Raw genomic sequence first — 25,592 nt, 5'->3', positions numbered from 1 at the left:
ATGATGATAGATAGATCATAGACGAACCTAAAGCGTGGTCAGTATTTCCAGCAAGTTTAAAGAAATTGCATAATTTATTTTTGGAAAATTTATAAATATATTCGTATGTTCAAACTTATTTTCAGAAACACAGTCGAAATTGTAATTAAGGTTCTAACACCAGTTGAAAATAATTGATTTTCAGATAACCGGCATCGTAAACAAGGTTTAACCCTGCTTTCGATGAAATCTATAACTTTGATTATTTTGGAAAAAGTTTAAATTTTTTGATAACATATCACACATGTCAGTTAATATTACAGACCATGTTACTATATAGAAACATACTTGTTAAATTTATAAAATAACCCCTTGAAAAATCCATAACACGATACGGAATGATTGATCGTGAGATGTCCGGTAAAGTAGATAGAAAAGCTAAACGAGTGGCTCAGATATGGGAACTGAGAGAGCCAAGGAAAAAAACCTTCTGACTTGGCCCTCTGTAGCAGGGAGCCATGTATCTTGATTTCAAAGCATCAAAATCAAGAAAATGGACCCTAATTCAATCTCATCCATGCCCATGTTTGATGACTTCTGTCACAGGACCCATTCTTTCATTTGTGAGCCTTATCTGGTACGATCATTTTAATCTTGTGGTTCCGATTTACTCGGATAACTTTGACAAGTCCTCGTCAAAATAAATGCAAATCAAATAATTCATTCAAGAGACTCGTATTCATATTGTTTGATGGCATAGCGCGAGTTTGCGTGTTGGCGATCGTGATTCATAGACCAGTAAAATCAGTGTCGAGGACTAAGGATTTTAATAACTTTCGAAATTTTTTGGATAGAAATATAAAATATGCTGCACATATATCGACGTTAAGCCTTCTAATGCTTGTAGAATTTTAAAATGCAATTTATTACAACATTATAAGAACACTTTCATCTTTTATGGTCTACAGCACAATAAGAAATAAGTAGCTGTTTAAGTTCAAAATTCGTATTTTTTGCGTTTCTTGTTTTCACTTTAACATGAATAAAAATTTACTTTCATTTAATTTTTTAATTTTTTTTCCATTCTAATTTGGACTGAAAAATTTGGATGACACAATACTCAAAAAATTTGTTCTCTGCGATAAAATAAAAGTATCGCTTGAGATAGTTATGAAGTTGTTGCTTATAAAACGTTAAATATATATTAGTTTATTACATCTCTTGGCCGTGGTAGGTAAAATTGTGCTAAGCATAACATCAGTAGTCGCTCTTGCATATGATTTTTTAATAGGATTGTTTGGTTCTAGAAATATAAAAGAATGATTTCCTGAAAGAAAAAGGGAAAAAACAGATGAATTCCATGAATGTGAAGGTAAAACTACTAGGAGTAACATCTGTTTTGCCTGTTGCAAGTTAAAGAGTGAGGTGAAAACCGGCCCAAACGGGACTCAGGTTTTATTTTGTGTGTTGGACTAGAGCTGTGTTGCTGGAGCCCCGTTCAATCTGATCCAGTCTTTAGACAGAAGGGGTCCACCATCCAATCAGTTGGTGGAGCTCGTGGCATTTCGAGAATGATTTGTCATCCCTCCAAAATTTCCAAACTTCCCCCACTTTTCGTGCACATATTTTAAGTTAATCAAATTTAACGTTTTATCGATCATAAGAGCATCTCCAATAAGGGTTGCCAACAGGTTGCCAACTCCTACATGGCATGGCAATCTTGGTTGCCTACCTATTGGAGTTGCATGGTTGCCAACAAGTTGCCAATCAAAGTTGCCAAAAGTTGGCAACTTCCTCATATAGTAAAATCACATACATTTCCTCAAAAGTGAATACATTTCTACTCATTTTTGTATTTTTCATATTGTTATCATTTATGAATGGGACCACATTAACAATTTTTAAAGTTGTCAACTATTGGAGTAGATTTTTAACAAAGTTGCCAATAGTGAGATGGATGAGAGAAGAGATAAAATATTAATATATAAGATGATGTGGTAGAGGTTGGCAACTAATTTGACAACCTCTATTGGAGATGCTCTAATGCCCCTGTTTAGAAATTAGCTGTTAGCGGATTGAATTAGATGTTTTGAGTAGCTGATTTAAATAGATGTTTTGACTAGCGGATTGAATTAGCGGTTTGTTGTAAAATTGTCTAGTAAATAACTGTTTGATGAACTTTTTGTGAGACATACCCAAACCGCTAACCCAAAAAACTCCTCAAAGTAGCTTTTTTAAAATTAGCTTTTTGGATCCAAATTTCTATTCCAATCCGCTAACCACCAAACACCGATTTTAGCGGATTCTAATGGTCAAAACTCTAAACCACCTCAAACTTCTAATTTTGCTCCAAATCTCTAACTTTCAAACATGCTCAATATGTTACGTCCCATTTTTTTTGTCATCTTAACTGTGGAATGGAAAGACTAACAATATTTAAAAAAGGTGACGTATACTTCATTAATACTCCCTCTGTCCTTCTCATTTCTTCACGTTACTTTTTGGCACGCTTTTCCACACTCATTTAAAGTATAGTTCCATAACTTTTTTTAATATTTATTTTCTCTAAATAAAAATTTGATGTTTAAATTTTTATTCAAAAAATGAAAATTTTAGAAAAAAATTATGAACCTATACTTAATAGAAACCTTAAAATGCGTGTAAAAAAGGAATGTAAACAACCAAGAGGACGGAGGGAGTAGTTACGTTAACATGTCGAACATAAAAAAACTACCACCACATAAATAAATCGACAAAACCGAAATACGGCCAAGCCATGTCACGTCTGCATATGCGACGGATATGACGAGGATTCTCACAGACTATGGTGGTGTTTGCAAACAGAAGCTGCTTCTGACTTCTCTTTTTCTTGACCCGTTTGTGTAAAAAAGTAGAAGCACTTTTAAGAAACTGAGAATGCTAGTTTCTCTCTCACAGCTTCTGTTTTTTTCCCAAACACTTTCTTCATTTATTTACTTCTCACTTCTACTCCACTTCTTTACTATAAGCAAGAAGTCACTTCTTTTAAGTTAACCCAAACTGCTCCTATATACACAGCCACCTCACTACTATCTTCTCATTGGTGTGGATTTTGTATATTTGTAATATAAACTAATGCGTCCAAATGAAATTTGTATTGTATTATAAAATGAAAATAATGAAAAAAAATGTGTATAATTTTTTTTTAATTTTGCCATTTCCTTCTAATTTATGTAGTCTAAATGTGTTGAATGAAAACTCATTTCATTTCTTCACTTGTTCTCTCCGATATTCATAAAAAAAAAGGTTTAGACTTACTCGTCACTATTTTTCCTTGTAAAACTTGTTTTATGACTTTTTTCCATTCCATTTTTCTTGCATGTCATTCCTATTAAGTGAAAATAATCCTTACATTACAACTTATGTGTTCTTTTTTAATTAATCTAATCTTTTTCTTTCTCCTCCGTTTTTATAAATTCACTAATTCTTTATCCTCCTTTTTTTCACAAACTCTAGTTATTCCTTTTCTCATTTTTTTTAATAGAAATCCACTGCTCTTCCTTTCTCAATATATCCACAAAGATACTTAATTTATTTTATATTTTAAATGTAAAACTTTTTAATTAATTATTTGAATTTTTTGTTATACTATTTTGTTTCGTTTTATGTTTGTATGTATGTTCTATAATTTTAGTTAGTTTATTTAAACTAGTATGAAATAACAGAATCAAAATATTTGATTAATATGTTTAATTAAATTATGTTACTTAACATAATACTACCTCCATCCCAAATCAGTTGTGCTAGTTGATTTTGGACACAGTAACTTTAGATGCATTGAGCATCTAATTTCGAAATTAATTCATTTTATCTGTTTTTCTTTTGTAAAGAAAAATTTCATATTATAATTTTTATTTGTAAAAGTAAAATTTTAAAAATAAATCATGTAGCGGTCAATAAACTTTAAATTGTGTGCACAAAAGCAACGAGTTCATCAAATTTGAAATGGATAGAGTAATAAGTGGAATTAGATATGATATATCTAATTATGCATATACATATATAATAGAAATCATTAATACATAATTACAATCAATAATATTAAAATAAAAAAAATAAATATATTAAGAATAATCAGATATCGGCTAAGATAACATCTCTAAACAAAACATTGGTTATGAGATTGAATCATAAGTAGTACTATAGTTTATATACCTGCAGATTGAATACGATTTTATTCGAGATTTGACGTCTGGAGTACGTTGAAGAAATTATTGCACTCTTGAAAAGTTCCCCAAGAAGATATTTTAACTGAAATTTTTTCCTGTATAATACTCTCGTATCTATGTGGTATTTCTGCTTGATCATGTAGAAGTTGCACAACGGTTCTTGTTCGGTAGCCAAAAATATACTAGTCCCAAACTATAAATTTACATTCTTTTTTATAAATCAACATAATTGTATTTTTATTTTAAATATATATCAATATTCTTGCTGGATTTTACGTAGTTATAGTCGACTAACGTATAGCGGATTTTATTCTGCAGTACATACACTGCATTAGCAGGGCTAAAATTGTAATTGACCAGGTTGCTCGCATTTTATTTATTATAAATTCAAAGCTTTCCCCATGACTTTCTCGTATTCCTGGCTGCAATTCTCTAGTTCCAAACGCTTCCATTTTTAACTCACTCCTAAAAAACACAAACACTGCCAAAACAACCCAATCACCAACACATTCATACTCTCGGCTAATCTTGTGTATCTGATCACCAGCAACAGCAAATGAAGGTGATGAGCTATGGCATTCAGAACCAAAACTGCTAGGCTTCTTTCTTCCATTACCCACAAGCCCACTCTCCAGAACGGCTCCTTTGATGGGAAGCTCAGTTCTTTCAAGAATCGACCCGACCCGGTTTCTGGGTTCGGGTCATTCTCATCTTCTGTGGATAGCTCTGAGGTGATGAATTCTTCCAGGCTTGTGGGGTGGAAAGGCTATGAAGAATATAGAAGAGCTTTGTATGGTGGTAATATTACTCATAAGGCTCTTCTTGTTGATGCTGTTGGTACTCTTGTTATTCCCTCCCAGCCCATGGCCCAGGTCTCCCTCTCTCTCTCTCCCTCCCTCCCTCCCTCTCTCTCTCTCTCTCATTCGATTCTGATAATTTTTTTTATGTGTTGTTTTAGATATATAGACAGATTGGTGAGAAGTATGGGGTGGAGTACTCTGAAAATGAGATTCTAAATAGATACAGGAGAGCTTATGAGCAGCCCTGGGGCAGATCTCGCTTGAGGTAATAACTGGTACCTATATTTTTAAATTTTCGTTACATTTCCGTATCTGTGTTCATGTTAGATGGAGTATTTATTAAGCATAATTATGTTTAGTCATATGTTTTTCTGATCTGAAATTCTTTATACTGTAAATTACTAGTGGATTATTGTTACATTTTTTTTAATGATCTAGCAGACTAATTATGCTTAGATGGTTTTGGGAGTAGCATTTGGTAACTTTCCATTATTGTTGTTGGGCATCTTTATCTCTTTTTTCCTGTCTTTACCTTTTAAGTATCTTTATCTTTAACTTTAAAAATGTTCTGTTTTTTTTTCCCTTTCTAATTACAAATGAATCATTAGAAGCTGAATCAGGATTCTGGTTATGTTATGGTATGATCCAGTTGGCCGCGTTAGTTTGTACAATGAATATGCAAAAATCAATACTATAGGTATTGATCTGTTGACTGTTAGTTGTCCTGAATGGCAATTTTTTTTGAAGTCATCCACATAAACATAAGACTTGTACAGATAGGGAGGGTTATTGTTGCATGTATAGGATCCATTTGGCTTTATCCAATACCTTACGGTTTTGAAAGAGTTGGTTACGAGAATCATGCAGCTTTGTAGGTTTGCCAGTTCTGGTAAAATTATGTCATTCTTTTTAGATGATTTTTATTTCTTAAAACATTGTGTGTGTGATTCTTGATTTGTCATGTTTCCTAATGTCAGAGTAAAATTAGCTGTGAACTTTTTAACTCTCACTTTCGATTTAAGGGGAGGAATTTAAATGATATGTAATTCTGTGTAGTCTTCTTTAAGTTGAAAAATTAGGTTCTTAAAGCATTTTCTCGGCCAACAGGTCCGTCCTTTGCTCAATTAGGGTCTTCTTCATACAACTTAAGCCAGTTGCTGATTGTTGTAGATTCTGATACAATCTGCACAATCCTTGGCCATAGTAGATATAAAACTTGCTCATAACTGTGTAGTTTAAAACTAACTTAGTTGCAAAAGAAAATTGACTTGCATAATAATACCAATTCCCCATTTAAACCATAATTTGATTTGCTGTATGCGCAACTCAGGAAACCAGCATTGCAGGTTCATTGCTTCTTATATTTTCTCCACTAATCCCATGTCATACTAAAAAATATAGTAAATTCTGAAATAAAGATTTGTTAACATGGTTTGTGCACATCATGCTTAGTTATAGTTCCAAGTAATTTTTGGACTCCAATAAACATCAGTCTACAGTGTATGCTAGTTGGCGTAAACGTAGGTGTTAATTTGTTGGTTTTATTTCCCAGAAACTTCCAGTTTCCAAACTCTTGATGTATTTTGTTTTTCTAAATTTGATAAATTAATTTGCAGATATGTTAATGATGGGAGACCATTTTGGCAATATATAGTCAGTTCGTCAACTGGCTGTTCTGATTCTCAGTACTTTGAAGAGCTGTATAACTACTATACCACTGATAAGGTTGGTTTACTTTAAGCCTTAATTTATCCAAATTTAGGAAATTTGGATGCATTTCAATGTTTTTTTTGCTTTGGTGTATTAGTATTTGATATAATCATATAAACGACATCGAAATAGAATTCTTAGTTGTTTCATCTTTTAATGTATGAAGGCATGGCATCTTTGTGATCCAAATGCGGAGAAAGTATTTAAGGCCTTGAGAAATGCTGGTGTGAAAATTGCTGTTGTGTCGAACTTTGATACAAGGTTACGACCTTTGTTGCGTGCTCTAAATTGTGATGACTGGTTTGATGCTGTGGCAGTGTCAGCTGAAGTAAGTGATACTTTGTTTGTTAATATACTTTGCAAATTTGTTTGGAGATCAGAATATTAACAGCATGTTGTGTCGCAGGTTGCAGCGGAAAAGCCAAACCCCACAATTTTCCTTAAAGCTTGTGAGTTGCTGGATGTGAAACCAGAGGATGCTGTTCATGTAGGAGATGATCGTAGAAATGATATATGGGGAGCGAGAGATGCAGGTTGTGATGCTTGGCTTTGGGGAAGCGATGTCCATTCCTTTAAGGAGGTATGTTGTAAATACAGATTTCTTATCAGTTCAGTTTCATCATCTGCAGGCATTTTTCTGCTGTCAGACATCCTACAAACTATTAAAAAACATTCTGTTATATGCATGGGGGTTTACATAGTTTTTAGTACTTTTAATTAAATTGTCTTACATATATAGTGGTGATAATATGAATCTGTAGAAGTGGTTCCAAGTTTTAAGGAAGGGTAAGAACCTGCATTTTTTTACAACTGTCTTCATCGTATTGAGAAATAATCCCTAAACTTTAAAACATTTTTCTCTTTCAGCTCCTTCCCAAAGCAGTTGCCATTACCATATAGATATGATACAGAATATCTGATTTACTCACAAAATGTAGAAAACCGCGAGAGTTCTCTTATGCACATCATTATTCAGGCATGCATGTTGGCATATTGCATCACCTATCTTTCTCCTACACGATCTTCCTAATTGTCTAAATGACTAAATATGACCAAATATGTATATGACTTATTTTCTTGAAACAAAGTCAAAATATTTACATGACTCATTGCAGTTTTCAGATGCCATGTGTTTTAAAATAACATAACATCTCTAAATTAAGCTAATTTTTTGAATTCTTTTTTCTTTCCAGAATTTTGTGTATTTGAGTTTGTGCTGATGTTTATGCAATTAAGTATAAATGTCAGAGTAACTGTCTTGTAAACTTTAGGAATTAGGATATTCACAAAGTCAGCAAAGAATGCTTACTTTAGTGCTGGCCCAAATATAATAATATGCATTTCAGCTTTTTTTTTTGGAACACATAAGCTTTTTGAAGGCGAATTTTATATGCATAAGTATCTATAACTTGATGATGAGAAGTACTGAACTTCATGTTTTGTGATGCAGGTTGCTCAAAGGATTGGAGTTCAGGTCTAATTATTTGTAAACTTCATCTCAACAACTTGAAGGATACGCAGAGCTGCATAAGCACTTTTCCCAAGGCAATAAGTAGTTGTAAATATTCTGTTCCTTTTGTAATCTGTAGAGAGATGTGAGATGATAGGATGCAACTAACATTGAATCAAAATAAAGCTTAATGATGTTTTCAGTTAGACCTTTGGCTATGTTAAGCTGTTTACAAACACGATCTTCTGTGTTTTCTTGTTTGTAATGTGGGATTATATCAAGGTACTAATCATTACTTCACTGCTGCTTCTTTAGGAAATACTCCCTCGCTTTGTCTTTTTACACACATTTCAAAGTGTTTTGACCAAGCACCTAGAATCATCATTTCTTTTTTAAAAAAATTCTACTTTAAAATTTTGACTATATACTTTTATTTAAAAAAAATAAAATTTCAAAAATAATAAATATAAATACATGGTCAAAAGGTTTTAAACTATGTGCAAAAAGTCAAAGCGTCGTGCATTTTGAAACGGACACCGTTATCATGTTATCTGATCCAAGAACGAACTAGGTGACTACTTCCTCCTTCCCACAACTGAAGTTTTTTTTGAAAAAAGAATTTATTCCATAATATTTATCTACTTTTAGTTTTCAATATAAATTTATTGATAATATTTTAAAATTATCTTTCTTAAAAGTTGTATAATATTTAACGAGAGTTGAATAAGAATTTACATACATTCATTTATTAGTGAGAAAATATTATTTAATTAATATTTTCTTAACATGCGTATTAGTTATTACGTTTAAAAGAGAACATTTCCAAATACTCATTTGAACTCGTCTCATTTGTTACGAGCTATTTAAATATATATTGAACTAACTCAAGAACGACTCAAACTTGAATCGACTGGACTCACGTAGCCACGTAGGTAACACCTGGCCTGCCAAATTAATCTTCCCTTCCCTTCCCTGCTGTTGCTTACGGTTACGTGTCAAATTATCAATATATGTACACCTGACTCCTCATCATCAAAGTCCTTGTTTAATATTCCACATCATAGCTGCTAATATAAAAATTAAGTAATAAATGAGAGAGCATTATTCTAAGATGAATAATATAACGGGTTATACTGTATGGATAAAGTGTGGTTCCCCGTGACAAATCAGTTTTAGCTCGAGCCAGAGCAGGTAAGCAGAGCACAAGCTTGCGCTTGCCACAGGTTCTTCGTCTTCGTCTTCCTTCTGTTTTTTTATTTACCTCTTGTCTTACTCTCTTTCTTAGCGCCGTGTGAACAGAATATGTCTATTATTTTAACAGGAATCTATTCTTGAAATTTTAGGATTTGTTTTGATGTTAAAAACAAATGCAGACCTGGTACTTATATATGCAATATTGTTGATATGGATTGTTTGATCATTAAATATTTTGTGATCATTTGGTGCTGTAAATGCTACGAGTAAGTTGCAAAATATGTTTACAGTCTATTAGCAAGAAGTTTTTTAGGAGTTCAGAAATAAATCTGTGAATATGAATCACACACAGTATATTAGCATCAAGTTTTTTGGGAGTTTAAAAATAAATATGTGAACATGAATCACACAATATAGTAGAGATAATGTGTCTGTTTAGCAATGATTTGATTTAAAATATATATACATTATTGTAAAATAAAATACCATTTTATTTTTCATTTTAGTTGTGCAACGAAAAAACTTGCATTTTTAGAATGTATTGTAGACTAATTTCGGGGTAGTTAATGAGAATGTCGATGTCAAGACCTAATGTCTGACACAGGAGTCAGCCCTCAGCTCGCTCCCTCGTCTTTGCTCACAAACTGAACCATCATGTGACCACGAAACTTATTTCCTGTAATTATATTAGTCCCCGGGATTAATTAATTAATTACTCAATCTCTCTTCTATGTATGCATATCTTCTAAAATAAGCAAGACGAATCTGTGAATTATAGTTTTATGTGCTCTACTATTATTATATTGTACATGTTGATGAGGTCTTTGATCATGGTAGCTTCTATATATACAGAGAACCATTTGAGTGATCATGTCATATTAAACATCAAACTCAGAAGCTAATATATTTTCCAGAGCCTGTTCAGCTAAAATGTTAACACTTTCACCTCCTCTCTTTCCAAGCTTTGGGTGGCCCTTAGTTGATGATCACCTAAACAATATTAGCCAAGATCACGAAGGTACTTTCTTCGGAAATATCGATTCCATAGATACTTCCTTTTCAGCCCTCCCTTCTCCTCAATCCACCAATTTCGAACCAATTGTCAGTGACATCAATACCACTGGAGTAGTTAAGAAGCTTAACCACAATGCAAGTGAACGAGATCGTCGAAAGAAGATTAACAACTTGTATTCTTCTCTTTTTTCACTCCTTCCGGATGCAGATCGAATGGTATGTACATATCCATTCCTGTCTCTAGCTAGTTTCCTCTGACTTCGACAATATAATTTGCTGTTTTTATTTACAAATTTCTTTTAAAATATACAGAAAAAACTAAGCATTCCAGCGACAGTAGCATGTGTGGTGAAATACATACCAGAACTACAAAAAGAAGTCGAAAGACTGGTTCAGAAGAAAGAAGAATTATCATCGAGAATGTGTAGGCACAGAGAAGATCACGACGACTATCAAGTCGGAAAGAGGAGAAAGATGGAGAGAGCAGAGACAAGTTCATCAGCTGCAGTGACAATCAGTCCAGTTGGAGGCAAAGAAGTTGTAGTTCAAATAACTGCACTCAAAGCTGACAAGGGTATACTATCTGAGGCTCTAGATAAACTAGAGCTTGGTCATGGACTTCTCCTGCTAAATGCTTCTTCTTTCCAATCTTCTGGAGATAGGATCTTCCACAGCTTGCATTTTCAGGTATTCAATTGTATATTTAACTCCTAATGACTCCATTAGTGTATATACAGTGGGGCCGTTTGGGTTAGCTTAAAAGAAGTGACTTCTTGCTTAAATGAAAGAAGTGCAGTAGAAGTGAGAAGTAAATAAGTTAACAAAGTGTTTGAAAAAGAAGTAGAAGTTGTGAGAGAGAAGTTAGCATTCTCGGCTTCTTAAAAGTGCTTTTACTTCTTTACACAAACGGGTCAAGAAAAGCAGAAGCAGCTCCGGCTTCTGCTAAACAAACAGGCACACAGTATATAGTTGAGATTCTTTTCACAAATTTAGTAGCCTTCGGTTGCACCAACCAAAGCCGCCCTTAAAATAGAAACCGCTAGACATGGATAAGTCGGCACCTTCTATAAATGAATAATAGGAGTCATCACTGTTGTGAACTTGATTGAATTAAAAAAGATGAATAATGTAAAAGGTATCTCGTTTTTAAAAAGCTTTCTTCTATTTGCACATACGTAAAGAAGCATGTACAAAATAAGTTTCTATAACTAATGGATCGGTTATCAACTAATATTAGTCTAACTGGAGTATGTTGTCAAAGTTTAAAAAGAAGTTATCTGAAGTATTTGGTCTATATCTTTTATCAGTACGGTTTAATTAATGATTGGTTTGGTTTAAAAAAACAGGCTCAAGGGAAGTATGAATTGGAGCTTCAGGCCATAAAGGAGAAGATCATGTCACTCTACGAGAAGAACAAACAATGGCTTTTTTGAATTTTAGCAGTTGAATTATCACTTTTTAATCAGCCCAGCTTCAAGAGTGCGCAGATAGATGCATGTAAAACTTACAGCTAAATACTCTAGCTATTATTGTTCGTTCTACACCATCAGTACCTTAAGGAGGACCTACTTCGCTTCCATTGTACTTGATCCTTCGCGGACTAATTCATATGACTAATATTAATGTGATCATCCACTCTCTTTCCCACTAATTATTTTTCAACTGATAAAAATTTGAAAACACATTAAAATAGACTTAGATATGATTCTTCATATATTATATATAAATTTCAATTAAAATTTAATCAATATGATTATCCTAAATCACTCCAACAACTGACCAAGGAGGGAGTAACATTGGAGAATCTATTTAGTATCTTCCATTAAAAGTTTAAGAATCTTTCTTCGTTAATCTATATTCATACCCATCCCGATTATTTTTAAAGTAAAATGCTGAGCCGGAGGTGTTTGTTTCATCTTCTTGTTTTCCACTTATGAATAAGAATCAACTTCGTTTTGTTTTTATAAATAATATGTTAATCCACTTTCGAGTTAATTGTCGGAATATGAGAAGTTCAAAATGTATATGATCACTTTAAAAGAGAATTTATAATAATTTATTATTTTATTAATAATTTTTGTACTCGATAAGTTGTAAAGCCTAGAAAATTTATCCAGACATAAATTAAAAATTATTTCTCACCCTGCAACTAACTTCTCATACATAACGTGATAACGATACACTTCTTTTAACTCAAGTCAAACGATCCATTTAAGCATGATTGTGCAGGTTTAAAATTATGACTTATGATTTATAGTGATTTAATATAATAATTGTCCAACTTAATAAATTATCTGTTTAGGTAATTTTATGTTGTAGATGACTTATGAGTTACTAAATAATAATAATAATAATAAATTTAATTATTTATTTATTATACCATTGAAACTGATTTTTATTATAAAAATTATAAAAATAAAATAAGTAGATTAACAAAGTATATCCTATCAACTTAATGCTTTAAGTAGACTTATTTCTAACTTAAAAACCGACTACTAAGTTATTACACAAATATAAAATTTTTAATTTAAAATAAAAAATGACTAAAATCCGGCCATAAAAATCTCGACAAACACACTCTGTGTATGAGGCTTGCAAGTATGTAATATCTATAAAAAAAAAAAAAAAAACTTTCAAGTAATTTATTTATATCACATCGAGTTGACACTCTGCAATGAATATATAGAAACTGTGATAATCTGATATTTTATCTCTTCTTAACTAATCATATCTTATTGCATACTCCCTATGTCCCATTTAATTGTATACGTTTCTTTTCAACTGTTCGACACGCATTTCAATGCTCTTATAAAATATAGTTCCGTAACTTATTTTTGAGATTTTCTTTTTCTGAATAAAAATATAACATCCAAACTTTAATTCAGAAAAAGAAAATTTTAAAAATAAATTACACAACTATACTTTACAGGAGCATTAAAGTACGTGCCGCGTCCCCGTCCCCCAATGTATACTACTCAGGGGGACGGAGGGAGTATAACTTTAAACGAATAAATCTGATTTTATATATTTCACATCATTAAACTATCACCTCGGAGATCTGTGATACTCCCTCCGTCTCTTATTACTTTTCCTGTTTGCCTTGGACACGTTTGCCAACGCACGTTTTTCATCGTTAATATCTTTAATTTCATATTAATATTAAATTAAAAAACTTTATTGTATTAAAATACTCGTAAATACGAATCCAACAAGATCACTCATGACTATATTTGGTCTTATAAATTTGACGTAAATTAAGCATTTGTCTCATGTTATGAACAGTCCCGACATTTCAAACAAGAAAAGCTTAAAGAAACAGAGGGAGTAGTAATTTTCGCTTCTTTGATTGTTGCTCCATAGTCCATCACCAAGTAGATGTTGCTTGCTTGCGTGCCCGATGTATCGCCATCAACACTTGTCCAACTCATCATCATTTCATACCAGTTTAACAGAATACAAGTTGAATGAAAGAAGAATAAATTAACATATAAATGTATTTGATGACTAATCGAACCATTCTAAAATAGTACTATAAGTAACAAAACTATATTAATAATAATAACTGATCTTACAATATGGATGAAGTGTGGTTCCACGTGAAAAATCAGTGTTGCTCGAGCGTTGATCAGGTAAGCGCGTGCATACAGCAGGTTCGTTGTCATCGTCTACCTTAATTTAACAGTACACTATTATGTAAACACCCTCTTTTTATATATCTCTCTCTTTGAGTGTGAACAGAATATGTCTGTGAGTTATACATTACTGTATAGTCACTTGTCTTATGTTCGAAAACAAGAAGTATTCGTCTGTTCGTAATCAACTGTAATTATTTCATGTGATTCGCTAATATTGTAAGGAACGAGTGTTGAAGAGGTCTGTTATTTGTTATGGTAGGTGTTCTAATTACTCAGACCCACAAATTTAGCATCTCATATATCCTAAGCATCAAAATCACAAGCTTATTATTTAGCAAAAAAAAATAAAAAATCACAAGCTTATTAGAGCATCTCCAATAGCCTCCTTCTTGACTCCTAAATATAATATAAAAAATGTGGCTCTTAGTAATTTAGGACAAAGTTAAGAGTGTAAACTCCAACAATATCATCTACATCTCTTCTCTATTTTATATTTTATTCATATATTGGGCTCCACTATAACAAAAGAGAGGGAAAGATGGAGGTGAATTGGGGGGAAGGATTTTTTTATTTTGAAAAAATAAGTTAAGAGCCATGTGGTTGATGAGCTTTATAAGTTTAGCTCTGAAAATGGTTTAGAAACTGAAATGCAGAGAAGAAGAGCTGAGAGCTCAAAACAGAGGCGATAAAATATATTCCTTTCTTAATCATTAAGAGTTTTGCATACAAGGTTATATAGCCCAGCATAGCTGTCACACAGCTTGCTATTTAGGTAAACATACTAGGAAACAAAAGTAACGGTACCATAGGACAAGACTAGTGGACAAATGACAGAAATAACAAACAAGGACAGTGTAACAAACAGACTCTAGGACCACAACAAGGCCACTATTCCTTAACACTCCCCTTCAAACTGTGGAGCGAGAACTGTGATGAGTAGCTCCAAGTTTGGTGAGCATGTGCTGATGTTGTTGGACTGGTAGGATCTTAGTCAGAATATCAGCAACCTGGTCTTTGGATGGTACATGAGCAGTAACAATGGTGCCGTCTTTGATCTTGTCTCGCACAAAATGGCAATCGATCTCTATGTGTTTGGTTTTCTCGTGTAGAACAGGGTTGGCTGCAATTGCTAAGGCAGCCTGATTATCACATTTGAGAATGGTCGGCGGAAGCTTTTTGAAACCCAAATCTTTAAGTAGAGCAGCAAGCCAAGTGACTTCACAGGTGGGCCATGGCACGGTATTCGGCTTCGGCAGAAGAACGGGCAATCACAGACTGCTTTTTGGATTTCCAGGAGATAGGTGATGATCCCAAGAACACACAGTATCCAGTAGTGGATTTCCTGGTTATGGGGCATCCAGCCCAGTCGCTATCACAAAAAGCGGTCAGTTCAGCGGCTGAGGATGATGCTAAGAGGAGGCCTTGGCGAGGGGAACCACACAGATATCGAAGGAGGCGTTTACCAGCCTGCATGTGAACAGTGGTCGGCTGGTGCATAAACTGGCTGAGTAGTTGCACAGTGAAGGACACATCAGGACGAGTAATTGTGAAGTAGATTAGTTTCCCTACAAGGCGTTGGTAAGGGGAGGGGTCGGACAATAGATCACCTTTATCTTGTGTAAGTTTAAGGTGAGAATCCATGGGGAGCTTCAGAGGTTTAGCATTGATCATACCATATTCTTTCAGCAGGTCAAGTGTGTATTTGGCTTGGGAGATGAAGAAACCAGCTGGTGTTCGGTCAATTTCGATGCCAAGAAAATAACGAAGGGTGCCCAGGTCCTTCATATGAAAGTGAGAGGAGAGCATTGATTTGAGCTTATCAATCTCTGTTGCACTATTACCACATATCATCAGGTCATCAACATAAATGAGGATATTAGTAATTGTGGTGGCACTGGTTTTGGTAAAGAGGCTGTAGTCCGCTTTGGATTGAAGGAAGTCATCCTGCAAAAGTGTGGAAGTAAGTTTATGAAACCAGAGTCGAGCCGATTGTTTCAATCCGTACAGAGTTTTTGTCAATTTGCAGACGAGTGTAGAGTCTGGTGTGGGAACAGTAGTGGCATAAGTCGAGTCCATTCTACACCCATAGTGTGTATACCCTGGAGGAAGTTTCATGTAGATTTCTTCCAACAAGTCACCATGGAGGAATGCGTTTGAGACATCCATATGGATGGTAATCCAGTCTTCCATGGCTGCAACAGCAAGTAGAGTCCGCACAGTAGTGAGTTTAGCTACTGGGGCAAAGGTCTGATCGTAATCTTCCCCAGGTTTCTGTTTGCAGCCCATAATGACAAGGCGAGCTTTATGGCGTTCTAGAGTACCATCCGGGTTGAACTTGGATTTGAAGACCCATTTGCAGGTGATGGCTGTCTTGTTTGGTGGAAGAGTGGTGATTATCCACGTGTTGTTTCGTTCAAGGGCATCCAACTCTAGGTTCATAGCTGTGATCCATTCTGGAGATTTAACAGCATGCTTGAAATGAACAGGGTCTGTGGCAGCCGTAAGGTTTGTCATGAAACTGTTAAAAGCAGGGGCGACCTCTGTATCGGTCAAATTTGAGATGTGAGAGGTATGAGTGATGAAATCATTCTGCCATTTAGGGGGAAGGTGAGTTCTGGTGCTTCTACGAACAACAGGAGATAAGTTAACTGGTTCAGATGGGGGTGATGAGGGTGATGAGGATGTAGGTGATGGTGTTTGTATGGGAGAAGGTGGATTGTTTTGAGGTGTAGGGGTGAATTCATAATCATCATCGGAGATAATAGGAGGTGGAGTGGGGATGGTTTGGGGTGGAAGAGGTTGCATATATGAGGAGGTAGAGTTAGGATGGAAAGGGAACACTGTTTCCACGAATTTGACATCGCGAGAAATGAAGGGCTGCATTGTTGTGAGGTTAAGAAGCTTGTACCCCTTTTTGAGTGGAGGGTAACCCATAAAAGCGCATGGAACTCCCCTTCTGGAGAATTTATCTCCTGAGACAGTTGGGTTAGTGGCAAAGGCGAGGCATCCGAAAACTCGTAATTCTTCATAGTCTGGAGTTGATTTGTACAAAGCTGTATAAGGGGTTTTGTACTGTAGAACAGTTGATGGGAGTCTGTTAATCAAATAGACTGCTGTTAATACGCAGTCACCCCAGAATTCCAAAGGCAAATTAGCCTGAAATCGCAAAGAACGAGCAACTTCTAAGATGTGGCGATGCTTCCTTTCGACCCGGGCATTTTGCTGAGGTCGATAGGCGCACGAAGTCTCATGAAGAATCCCATGGCTGTTAAAGAATTGTTGACACTGTGATGTGTCAAATTCCAGAGCATTGTCTGAGCGGAGCACCTTAAAGACAGCCTCAAAATGTTTTTTTGCATATAGAAAGAAGGTTTCCAAGGTCTGCAAAGCATCAGATTTCTGTTGCAAGAGGTACACCCAAGTGTATCGTGTATGATCATCGACAATCGTTAGGAAATATTTAAATTTTCCTTTAGTAAACACCTTATACGGACCCCAAATGTCAATATGCAGAAGATTAAATGGTGACACAGCATGCGAAACACTTAAAGTGTATGGCAAATGTGTGAATTTAGCCAGGGGGCAAGAGATGCATACCTTATCGGGTTCAGATTCAAGGGTTGAGAACTGCGGAATACGCTTGATGTTGGACACTGGAGCGTGACCAAGTCTATGGTGCCAGACTTCCATGGACACGGTTGAGGCAGCATTGAGTGAAACACTGGCTGGAGCAAACCAGTTTGATGGTAGTTGCCTTGTCTTATGATTTGTCAAGTAGTATAACCCGATCCGAGCTTCACCCACCCCAATCACAGAGCCAGAAACAGAGTCGATAAGCAAACAATGGGTTGGAAAGAACTGAAAAAGACATTTCGAGTCTTTGACCATTTTCTGAACAGACAGGAGACTATGCTTGAAGTTGGGTACATAAAGGACTTTTTGCAGCTGCAAACCAGTATCCAGGTCGGCTGTGCCCATGTGTGTTATTTGAGCTTGAGCACCATTGGGCAGGTTTGTGTGGACAGGTGTGGGAAGAGTCTGAACAGAGTGCAGGTGATTAAGACAAGGGGTCATGTGATCGGAGGCTCCACTATCGATTATCCATTCTTGGGGTGTTGTGGAGGTTTGGAGGGAAGTAATCATTCCTGAGAAATGCTCTAGTTCATCATCTGTTTCAGACAGTTGGGGTGTGTTCAGTTGTAATTGTGGGAGAGGTTGGGCTAGTTGTGCAAGTTGTTGTGGGGAGAAGGTTGTTGGGAGTTGAGTTGTTTCTACAACTTGAGATGTAGCTGCCATTCTGTGTGTTTGAGGGTTAGAGGTCCATTTGTTTGGTTGTTTGGGTTTTGTGTTTGGTTGTTTGGGAGAGGGTTTGTTTGGGTTGTGTTTTGTGTGCCAAGGTGGGTATCCCACAACTGTCCAACACCTTTCACCGCTGTGTCCACGGCCCCCACAGGCAGTGCAATTAAGCGTTGGGCGATCAGGGTTTGAAGGTTTAAAAATGGCTTTACCATATAAAGCAGAGACAGGGTCTTCAGTTTTAACAGACGACTGAAGAATGTCACGCTGTGCCTCCTCTTGCATCAAAGCAGCACATGCAATCTCAACGGTGGGCAGTGGAGTGAGCATCAACAGGTGGCTCCTCTGTGGGTTATAGCTTTCATCAACACCATTTAAAAATTGAAAAAGCTTGGACTCTTCCCTTTGAGCATCAATAACAGTGAGGAGTTTTACAACTTCTGCACTGGGTGAGTTAACAGCAGGTAACATATTTATAGAATCAAGTTCTTCCCACAAAGATTTCATCATAGTGTAATAATCATTAACACTCATATGATTTTGTTTGATTTCGTACAGTTCTCTATTCAACTTATATTTCCGAGATCCGTTAGTAACAGAAAATCGCTTTTCAAGATTAAGCCAAATTTCATGTGCAGTGGTCATATACATAACAGATCTACGAATAGTAGGAGATAGATTGGAGGTAATCCATGCTATTACCATATTATTGCAGGTCTCCCAGAGCTCTGCCTTTTGTTCATCATCAACTGGAACTGGTACTGTACCAGTAGCAAATCCTAGCTTTCGCTTTGAAGCCAGATTAATCTCCATGGTTCTTTTCCATGCCCTGTAATCTCCAGATCCTTGTAATTTATCAACTTGGATCGATGTTGCACTATCAGATGGGTGCAAGAAAAGTGGGTTTAACATATCTTGGATAGATACTCTTCCGTTTGCCATTGTTGGAAGAAGATCTTGAAATAAAGGGTATAAAAAGAGAGTTATAAGGTCTGGTTTATGAGATCAGTGAAGAAAAGGAATGAATGATAAAAAATGACTGCAGATCAGTTCTTTTAAGAACCTGGCTCTGATACCATGATGAGCTTTATAAGTTTAGCTCTGAAAATGGTTTAGAAACTGAAATGCAGAGAAGAAGAGCTGAGAGCTCAAAACAGAGGTGATAAAATATATTCCTTTCTTAATCATTAAGAGTTTTGCATACAAGGTTATATAGCCCAGCATAGCTGTCACACAGCTTGCTATTTAGGTAAACATACTAGGAAACAAAAGTAACGGTACCATAGGACAAGACTAGTGGACAAATGACAGAAATAACAAACAAGGACAGTGTAACAAACAGACTCCAGCAAGGCCACTATTCCTTAACAGTGGTGGCTCTTAACTTTGAGGAGAGAGGAGAGAGAAACAAGAGGCTCTTAGTGATTTAAGAGCCACTTAGAGCAACTCCAAAGGACTCTCTAAACAAGCTCCTAAGTCTAAAATTTAGGAGCAAATCAAAAATTAGTGCTCCAATGGGCTCCTAGATGCTCTTTAGAAATTTAGGAGCCTACTCTCTCTCCTTTCTTTTAAAGAGTATCTAGTAGCTCTTAACTCAATATTATATTAATTTCCATTCAATCTTTTCTCTCTTTTAGTTAACTTTTTCCTCTCATTTATATAAAATAAATATAAAATGTGAATAAGGAGCCAAGTATAAAGAGTAGTATTGGAGTTCTCACGTTTTCCAGTGTATTAACTTACTAGGAGCCACATTATATATTATTGTTTAAGGAATGATTTAGGAGCACCATTGGAGATGCTATTAAGAGTCTTTTGGAGCAACAATTTGTCTCTCCCTCCTCAAATCTTAAGTTAGTAGCCTAAATGAAAAGCCTCTTGGAGATGCTCTTAGCCATGATCGAAACAGTACTTTCTTCGGGAATATCGACTCTATAGATACTTCGTTTCGGGTCATTCCTTCTCCACAATCGACGAATTACGAACCAGCTGGCAATGACATTGACACGATGGAGTTGTAATCAAGAAACTTAGTCATAATGCAAGCAAGCGAGATCGTCGAAAGAAGATTAACAACTTGTATTCCTCTCCTTTTTTACTCCCTCCGGATGCTGATCGAATGGTATCTACAATATCTATTCATCTGTCTCCCTAGTTTTCTCTGGCTTCGACAAAACTATTTTCTATTTTTTTACTAATTTCTCGTGTTGTAATATACAGAAAATACTAAGCATTGCAGCGACAGTAGCATGTGTGGTGAAATAGCATGTGTGAACTACAAAAAGAAGTGGAGAATTTGGTTCAGAAGAAAGAAGAGTTATTGTCGAGATTGTCTAGGCAGAGAGAATTGAAGATCACGAGGACTATCATGTCGGGAAGAGAAGAAAAGCGGAGAGAAATGAAACAAGTTCATCAGCTGCAGTCATAATCAGTTCAGTTGGAGGCGAAGAAGTTGTAGTTCAGATATCTGCACTCAAAGATGACAAGGGTTTACTATCCGAGGCTCTAAATAAACTAGAGCTTGATGATAAAAATTATCTTGATAAATGCCTCTTCTTTCCGATCTATGGGAGATAGGGTCTTCCCCAGCTTGCATTTTCAGGTATTGACTGTGCGCATGATTGCATATACATATCCTATTTAATCTTTATGATTATGCCCAACGTTAGGATTCTTCAGTTGCACCAACCACACAGTCCTTCAAATAGAAACGGGTAGATGATTAGTTGGCACCGGCTATATATATATATTTCTTGTATAATTAGTAATCAACAATAATCAAAGATTAAAATTATTTAAAAGGGTGTCTGCAACACATCTCACATCTCAGGTTTCCCTAACCACCGGAATATATGAATTAATTTAGTTTAGCTGCGGATAAGGTTCATATTTTATTGAAACTATACTACTTCTTTTGTTTTTTTACATGACGAGTTCGACGCGTATCTTTAGGTGTCTTGACCGGATAGTATAAATTATTATTTTTAATTGATTTTTTTAATTGGAATTTTGATTACATATTTTTATTTAGAAAAACAAAATTTCAAAAATAATACTTTTAACTATTCAGTCAAAACACTTAAAAATATGTGTCAAAAAAACATTCGTATATTAAAAAACGAGTGGTGTTAGGTGCACATAATTGTGTACAGAATTTTTGTACATAATGATGTGGCAAGTGATGTGGTGGATTTTAATTGGGGTGGTTGGTGTAAATGCAGGGGGTCATCCAATTAAAATCCACCACATGTCATTATGTACATGTTTTTGTACACAATTATGTGCACCAAGCATTTTCCTTAAAAAACAGAGGCAGATCTGTCACTCCTCGAGAAGCAGGAACAAGGGATATAGATGTAGCGGTAACCATAATTACTTGTATTGCTAGTTAATTTGTGCTCTTTATCTTTTAGGTACTCTCCTTTGTTTTCATTGCTGTAGATCTTTTCTGGACAAACTGAAACTATTATTATTATGTAATGTAGGTCATCTCTTCCAGGAATCTACATATACACGTTTTCATCTAAAACTAAAATATATATACACGATCAGGAACAATGATTACTTGATAAAAAAAATGTGGTAAAAAATTAAGAAAAAAGAACTTAAAGAATTTACATCTGAGATCCGAGGTCAGATGAGAATCAAAACTATATCAGCATGCACATACAACGACATGCATGCATGAATGCTCTGAACTAATCTGATCCTCGTGAACACTTGCCAATTGATCAGAAACAAACTATTCGAAAACTTATAGTACCTCAATGAGGATCGTCACATAAAATAGAAGACAGTGTTTATTAACTTAATTTGGAACGATCAAACCTTAATTATTGGAAAACAAAATAATTCAAGCCACAAAGAAACCGGCTACAAGAGCAACAGCCACCACAGAAGACGCCTTCAAAGCCACGGCCTTACTTTCCTCCGATGGTGAAGGTGCGTCCGCATCATCTGCGGATGGTGCGTCCGAGGGTGCGTCCGAGGGAGAATCAGAAGAGTCTTCACCCGGGGGAGCTGGCGGCGATGATGAAGAAGAATCACTACTGTCGGGAGCAGAGCCAGGGGTGTCCGCATCAGGAGAATCCGCCGTATCATCGTCGTCGTCATCTGCAGGGGCTGGTGCTTTCGAAGACGCGGGAGATTTGCCCCCGGATGCTGGTGACTGAGGCGGGCTTGATTTCGGGGCTGCCCCCTTGGGCGATGGACTTGGAGCTGGTGAGTTAGCCGCGGAAGCAAAGCCAACGAGAGCCACCAACAGGAGCGAAACAAGAACAACAGCCATATGGCGCGACATTGTGACTTATATTATCAGAACAAATGCAAATAGTGAACGCGTAGAATTAAATGAAAAAGTGTAGCAGGAGAATGAATGAATGTGTTGGAATAAAAGAGAATGTTTGGTTGGGTGGTGATTAGAGATCGAGGAAAGGGGGTTGAGAACAAGTTATAATTATTAATGGATAGGATGAGGATCGGCTAAGCGCAGATGGCGGCAACGGAGGGATGAAACGGAATTTCAACTGTCTTTTCTGGTCTTCCTTTTCTTTAGCTTTTATTTTTAGTCTGCTTCATATGGTCGGAGTTGAATCTTTTACAACCATGCATACTATCTTAACTTGTTTCTTCAATTAATTTTTTAAGCAATATAAACAAAATAGCAAAATATGACATTATTAATAGCTTTATTAACTAGGTCTACTTAACTATAAAATCAGACGTGTATCTTCGGCCTGAGAACCCAAAGTCCATTATTTGAACACAATCCATGCGCACATGATGTTTAAGGTTTTCTCGTGAGGAACATTCTGTTGGGCTTCTAAGGGTCATGATTGCCTGGGCCTTCTTAGGTCCAAACCGTATGTAATTTATGACAACACTTAAGCTTATTCACTTGACAAATTTTGAATCGAGATGGCCAATCTTTCGTGCACGCCTGCCGAAAAATGCAATTTCCTAATATACTTTTTGTTTTTTCCTGTCTTTTCTAATTTTACAAAAATAACTAACTTATTTTTGAAAAATGTATTTATTTCATCAAATAAAAATGCATGTCTCTAAATAATTATTCCGGCTGAAATAATATATAAAGACATTTTTTTAGAAAAATTATAAATCCTAATTTTAAAAGAAAAACAGAGACAAAAACGTGATCTGTTCTGGCCTCTGGGCATTTAGGGGGGGATTAATTGAAGGCCATAGCATTTTCTAAATAAAATGAATCATCGAAATAAATTATTAATTGAAGGCCATAGCATTTTCTAAATAAAATGAATCATCGAAATAAATTATAAACAAGAAGTATAATTTTAGAAATTATAAAATCATGAACAAACACTTTCAAGTTTCAACGTCAGTAACTAACTTTTTACTGCATATTTCAGATTGATTTTTGACTTTTTTTTGACACATTTTTAATTGTATTGATCTCGTAATTGTAATTATTATTATTCTAATTTTTCTGAATTAAGATATAAAATTTAATATTTTATTTAAAAAAAATCAAAAATAATAACTTTGCTTAAACATGTGTCAGATGATCAAAAGTCAATTACTGAAAATAGAAGAAATATTTGTTAAATAAAGATATAGTGTGCGTTTGTTTTAAAGAAGTTGGCTTCTACTTCTAGCTTCTGCTTTTTTGACCCGTTTGTGTAAAGAAGTAGAAGCACTTTTAAGAAGCTAGAAATGCTAGCTTCTCTCTCACAGAAGTGCTTCTTTTCCAAACACTTTATCAACTTATTTACTTCTCACTTCTAATTCACTTCTTTACATATGTAAAGAAGCACTTTTTTTAAGCTTGCCCAAACGGCCCCTATAAACTTAGGAACTTTCATCTTCCAATGTCCCTGCAATATTTATGATCCACTTTCATGAACATGGAGAAGTTTAAATCTGGTCCCGCGACAATACTACTCTTCAAAATTGTAAACTGCGTACTGCCTCACTGGTATTAAAATCAACATTGGTTCATTTATTTGAAATTTGCTCGAGGTGTTAAATTTTTTTTTTGCAGATAACAGCTAGCTTCTTCTCGCCTCATCTACGCAGTAGCTAGATTATTAAATATTCAATTTTCATTTTTATTTCACATTGTCAGGCCTCACTAGTGTTGTGATTGTGCATGCATTTACACGCAACTTGTTAGTTGTTCGTAAAAGGGGTGTTATCAACTAGGTGTCCTAGCTAGCTACACTCAGATTAACCTGCCTTATTTTGTTGAAAAAGGTGTCAATACATGCATGTCAGCTGTACGAGCATTCTAAAGATCACTGTTTATTAAAAATTTCCCAGTTAATTTTAAAAAAAAATTATTAATTTATTATTTACATTTTGGTTATATTAAAATTTTCTGATTTATTAAAAAAAATCCATTAAATTACAAAAATTAACTAATCCCATTCCCCGAATTTTACAAAGATACTTTTATCGCTTATATATACAACCACTTTACAGCGTACGTCCCGGTAGAGGTGAACACGGGTTGGGTCGGTCGGGTTAGAGCCGATAAAATGACCCAACCCAATTAGTTCGGTTTTTAAAAATCTAACCAGTTAATCCAAAAATATATGTCTAACTCAACTTTACCCTCTTTATATTGGGTTGGGTTGGTTCGGGTTGGTTTGATCGGTTTAGAATTTTTATATTATGATGTCAAAAAATATTAAGGACTGGACTTGTGAAAAGTAATAAACAATTAATTGTTTTGTTTGTGACATGATAATATAAAAATTTATATTTTTATAAATAGAAATAAAAATAGATACTCCTTCTGTTTCAGTTTACATGTCCACTTTTAAGAAAGAAATTTGTTTCAAATTAGTTGTTCACTTCAACTTTCATATTTCCAAAATCAACTCCACTTCACATATCTCTTATCTATATTTTTTAGATCAATCTCATTGCACATATTATGGGCATAATGAATCAGGAAACCAAAGTAATAAAATATTTATAAATTATGAATTATATGGATGCACTTAATATCAGAGAGCTTGATTTTTAAAAAAAAAACCCTGCTAGCTTGATGTCATTAACACTTCTAGAACATAGCTAACAGGTGTACTAAAAAAAAGCTAGTACGAATTAGACAAATATTACTTAGCAAAACAAATTAAAATACTAAAATACAATCAAATGAGAATGCACAAAGGAATTTGCATGCACTATATTGTAACATCACTAGATTCAAACATAAAGATGATATGAGATAAACTAATTTATTTGTTTTTGTATATAAACGGGTTGAGTTGGGTTGGTTAAGGGTTATAATATGTTACACCTGACCCAACCCAATTTATTC

At 35.1% G+C, this 25,592-nt stretch overlaps 4 protein-coding genes across 4 annotated transcripts; 3 read left to right on the top strand and 1 right to left on the bottom strand.

Annotated features, from left to right (window-relative positions):
• Positions 1–4,599: 4,599 nt before the first annotated feature.
• LOC108193026 (uncharacterized) lies at positions 4,600–8,447 on the top strand. Its single transcript, XM_017359590.2, has 6 exons — positions 4,600–5,059; positions 5,146–5,252; positions 6,604–6,712; positions 6,864–7,025; positions 7,104–7,277; positions 8,148–8,447. The coding sequence occupies exons 1-6, from the start codon at positions 4,760–4,762 to the stop codon at positions 8,175–8,177; spliced, it is 882 nt and encodes a 293-aa protein (XP_017215079.1). The 5' UTR covers positions 4,600–4,759; the 3' UTR covers positions 8,178–8,447.
• A 1,477-nt stretch (positions 8,448–9,924) lies between these two features.
• Positions 9,925–11,939, top strand: LOC108226765 (transcription factor bHLH100). The gene is made up of 3 exons (XM_017401759.2): positions 9,925–10,571; positions 10,668–11,042; positions 11,702–11,939. The coding sequence occupies exons 1-3, from the start codon at positions 10,272–10,274 to the stop codon at positions 11,786–11,788; spliced, it is 762 nt and encodes a 253-aa protein (XP_017257248.1). The 5' UTR covers positions 9,925–10,271; the 3' UTR covers positions 11,789–11,939.
• Positions 11,940–20,291: 8,352 nt separating this feature from the next.
• Positions 20,292–20,863, top strand: LOC108226845 (transcription factor ORG2-like; the record flags this gene model as incomplete). The annotated part of the gene is made up of 2 exons (XM_064080196.1): positions 20,292–20,440; positions 20,552–20,863. Coding segments are annotated over 2 exons (312 nt in total), but the record flags the coding sequence as incomplete, so codon positions are not given.
• A 1,276-nt stretch (positions 20,864–22,139) lies between these two features.
• On the bottom strand, positions 22,140–22,586 carry LOC108226275 (vegetative cell wall protein gp1). Its single transcript, XM_017401220.1, has one exon. It carries the CDS (start codon positions 22,584–22,586, stop codon positions 22,140–22,142), a length of 447 nt encoding a protein of 148 aa, XP_017256709.1.
• Positions 22,587–25,592: the final 3,006 nt, after the last annotated feature.

This window comes from Daucus carota, chromosome 6, assembly GCF_001625215.2.
Source record: "Daucus carota subsp. sativus chromosome 6, DH1 v3.0, whole genome shotgun sequence".
Taxonomy (NCBI): domain Eukaryota; kingdom Viridiplantae; phylum Streptophyta; class Magnoliopsida; order Apiales; family Apiaceae; genus Daucus; species Daucus carota.
This window is presented reverse-complemented; position numbering and strand designations above follow the sequence as displayed.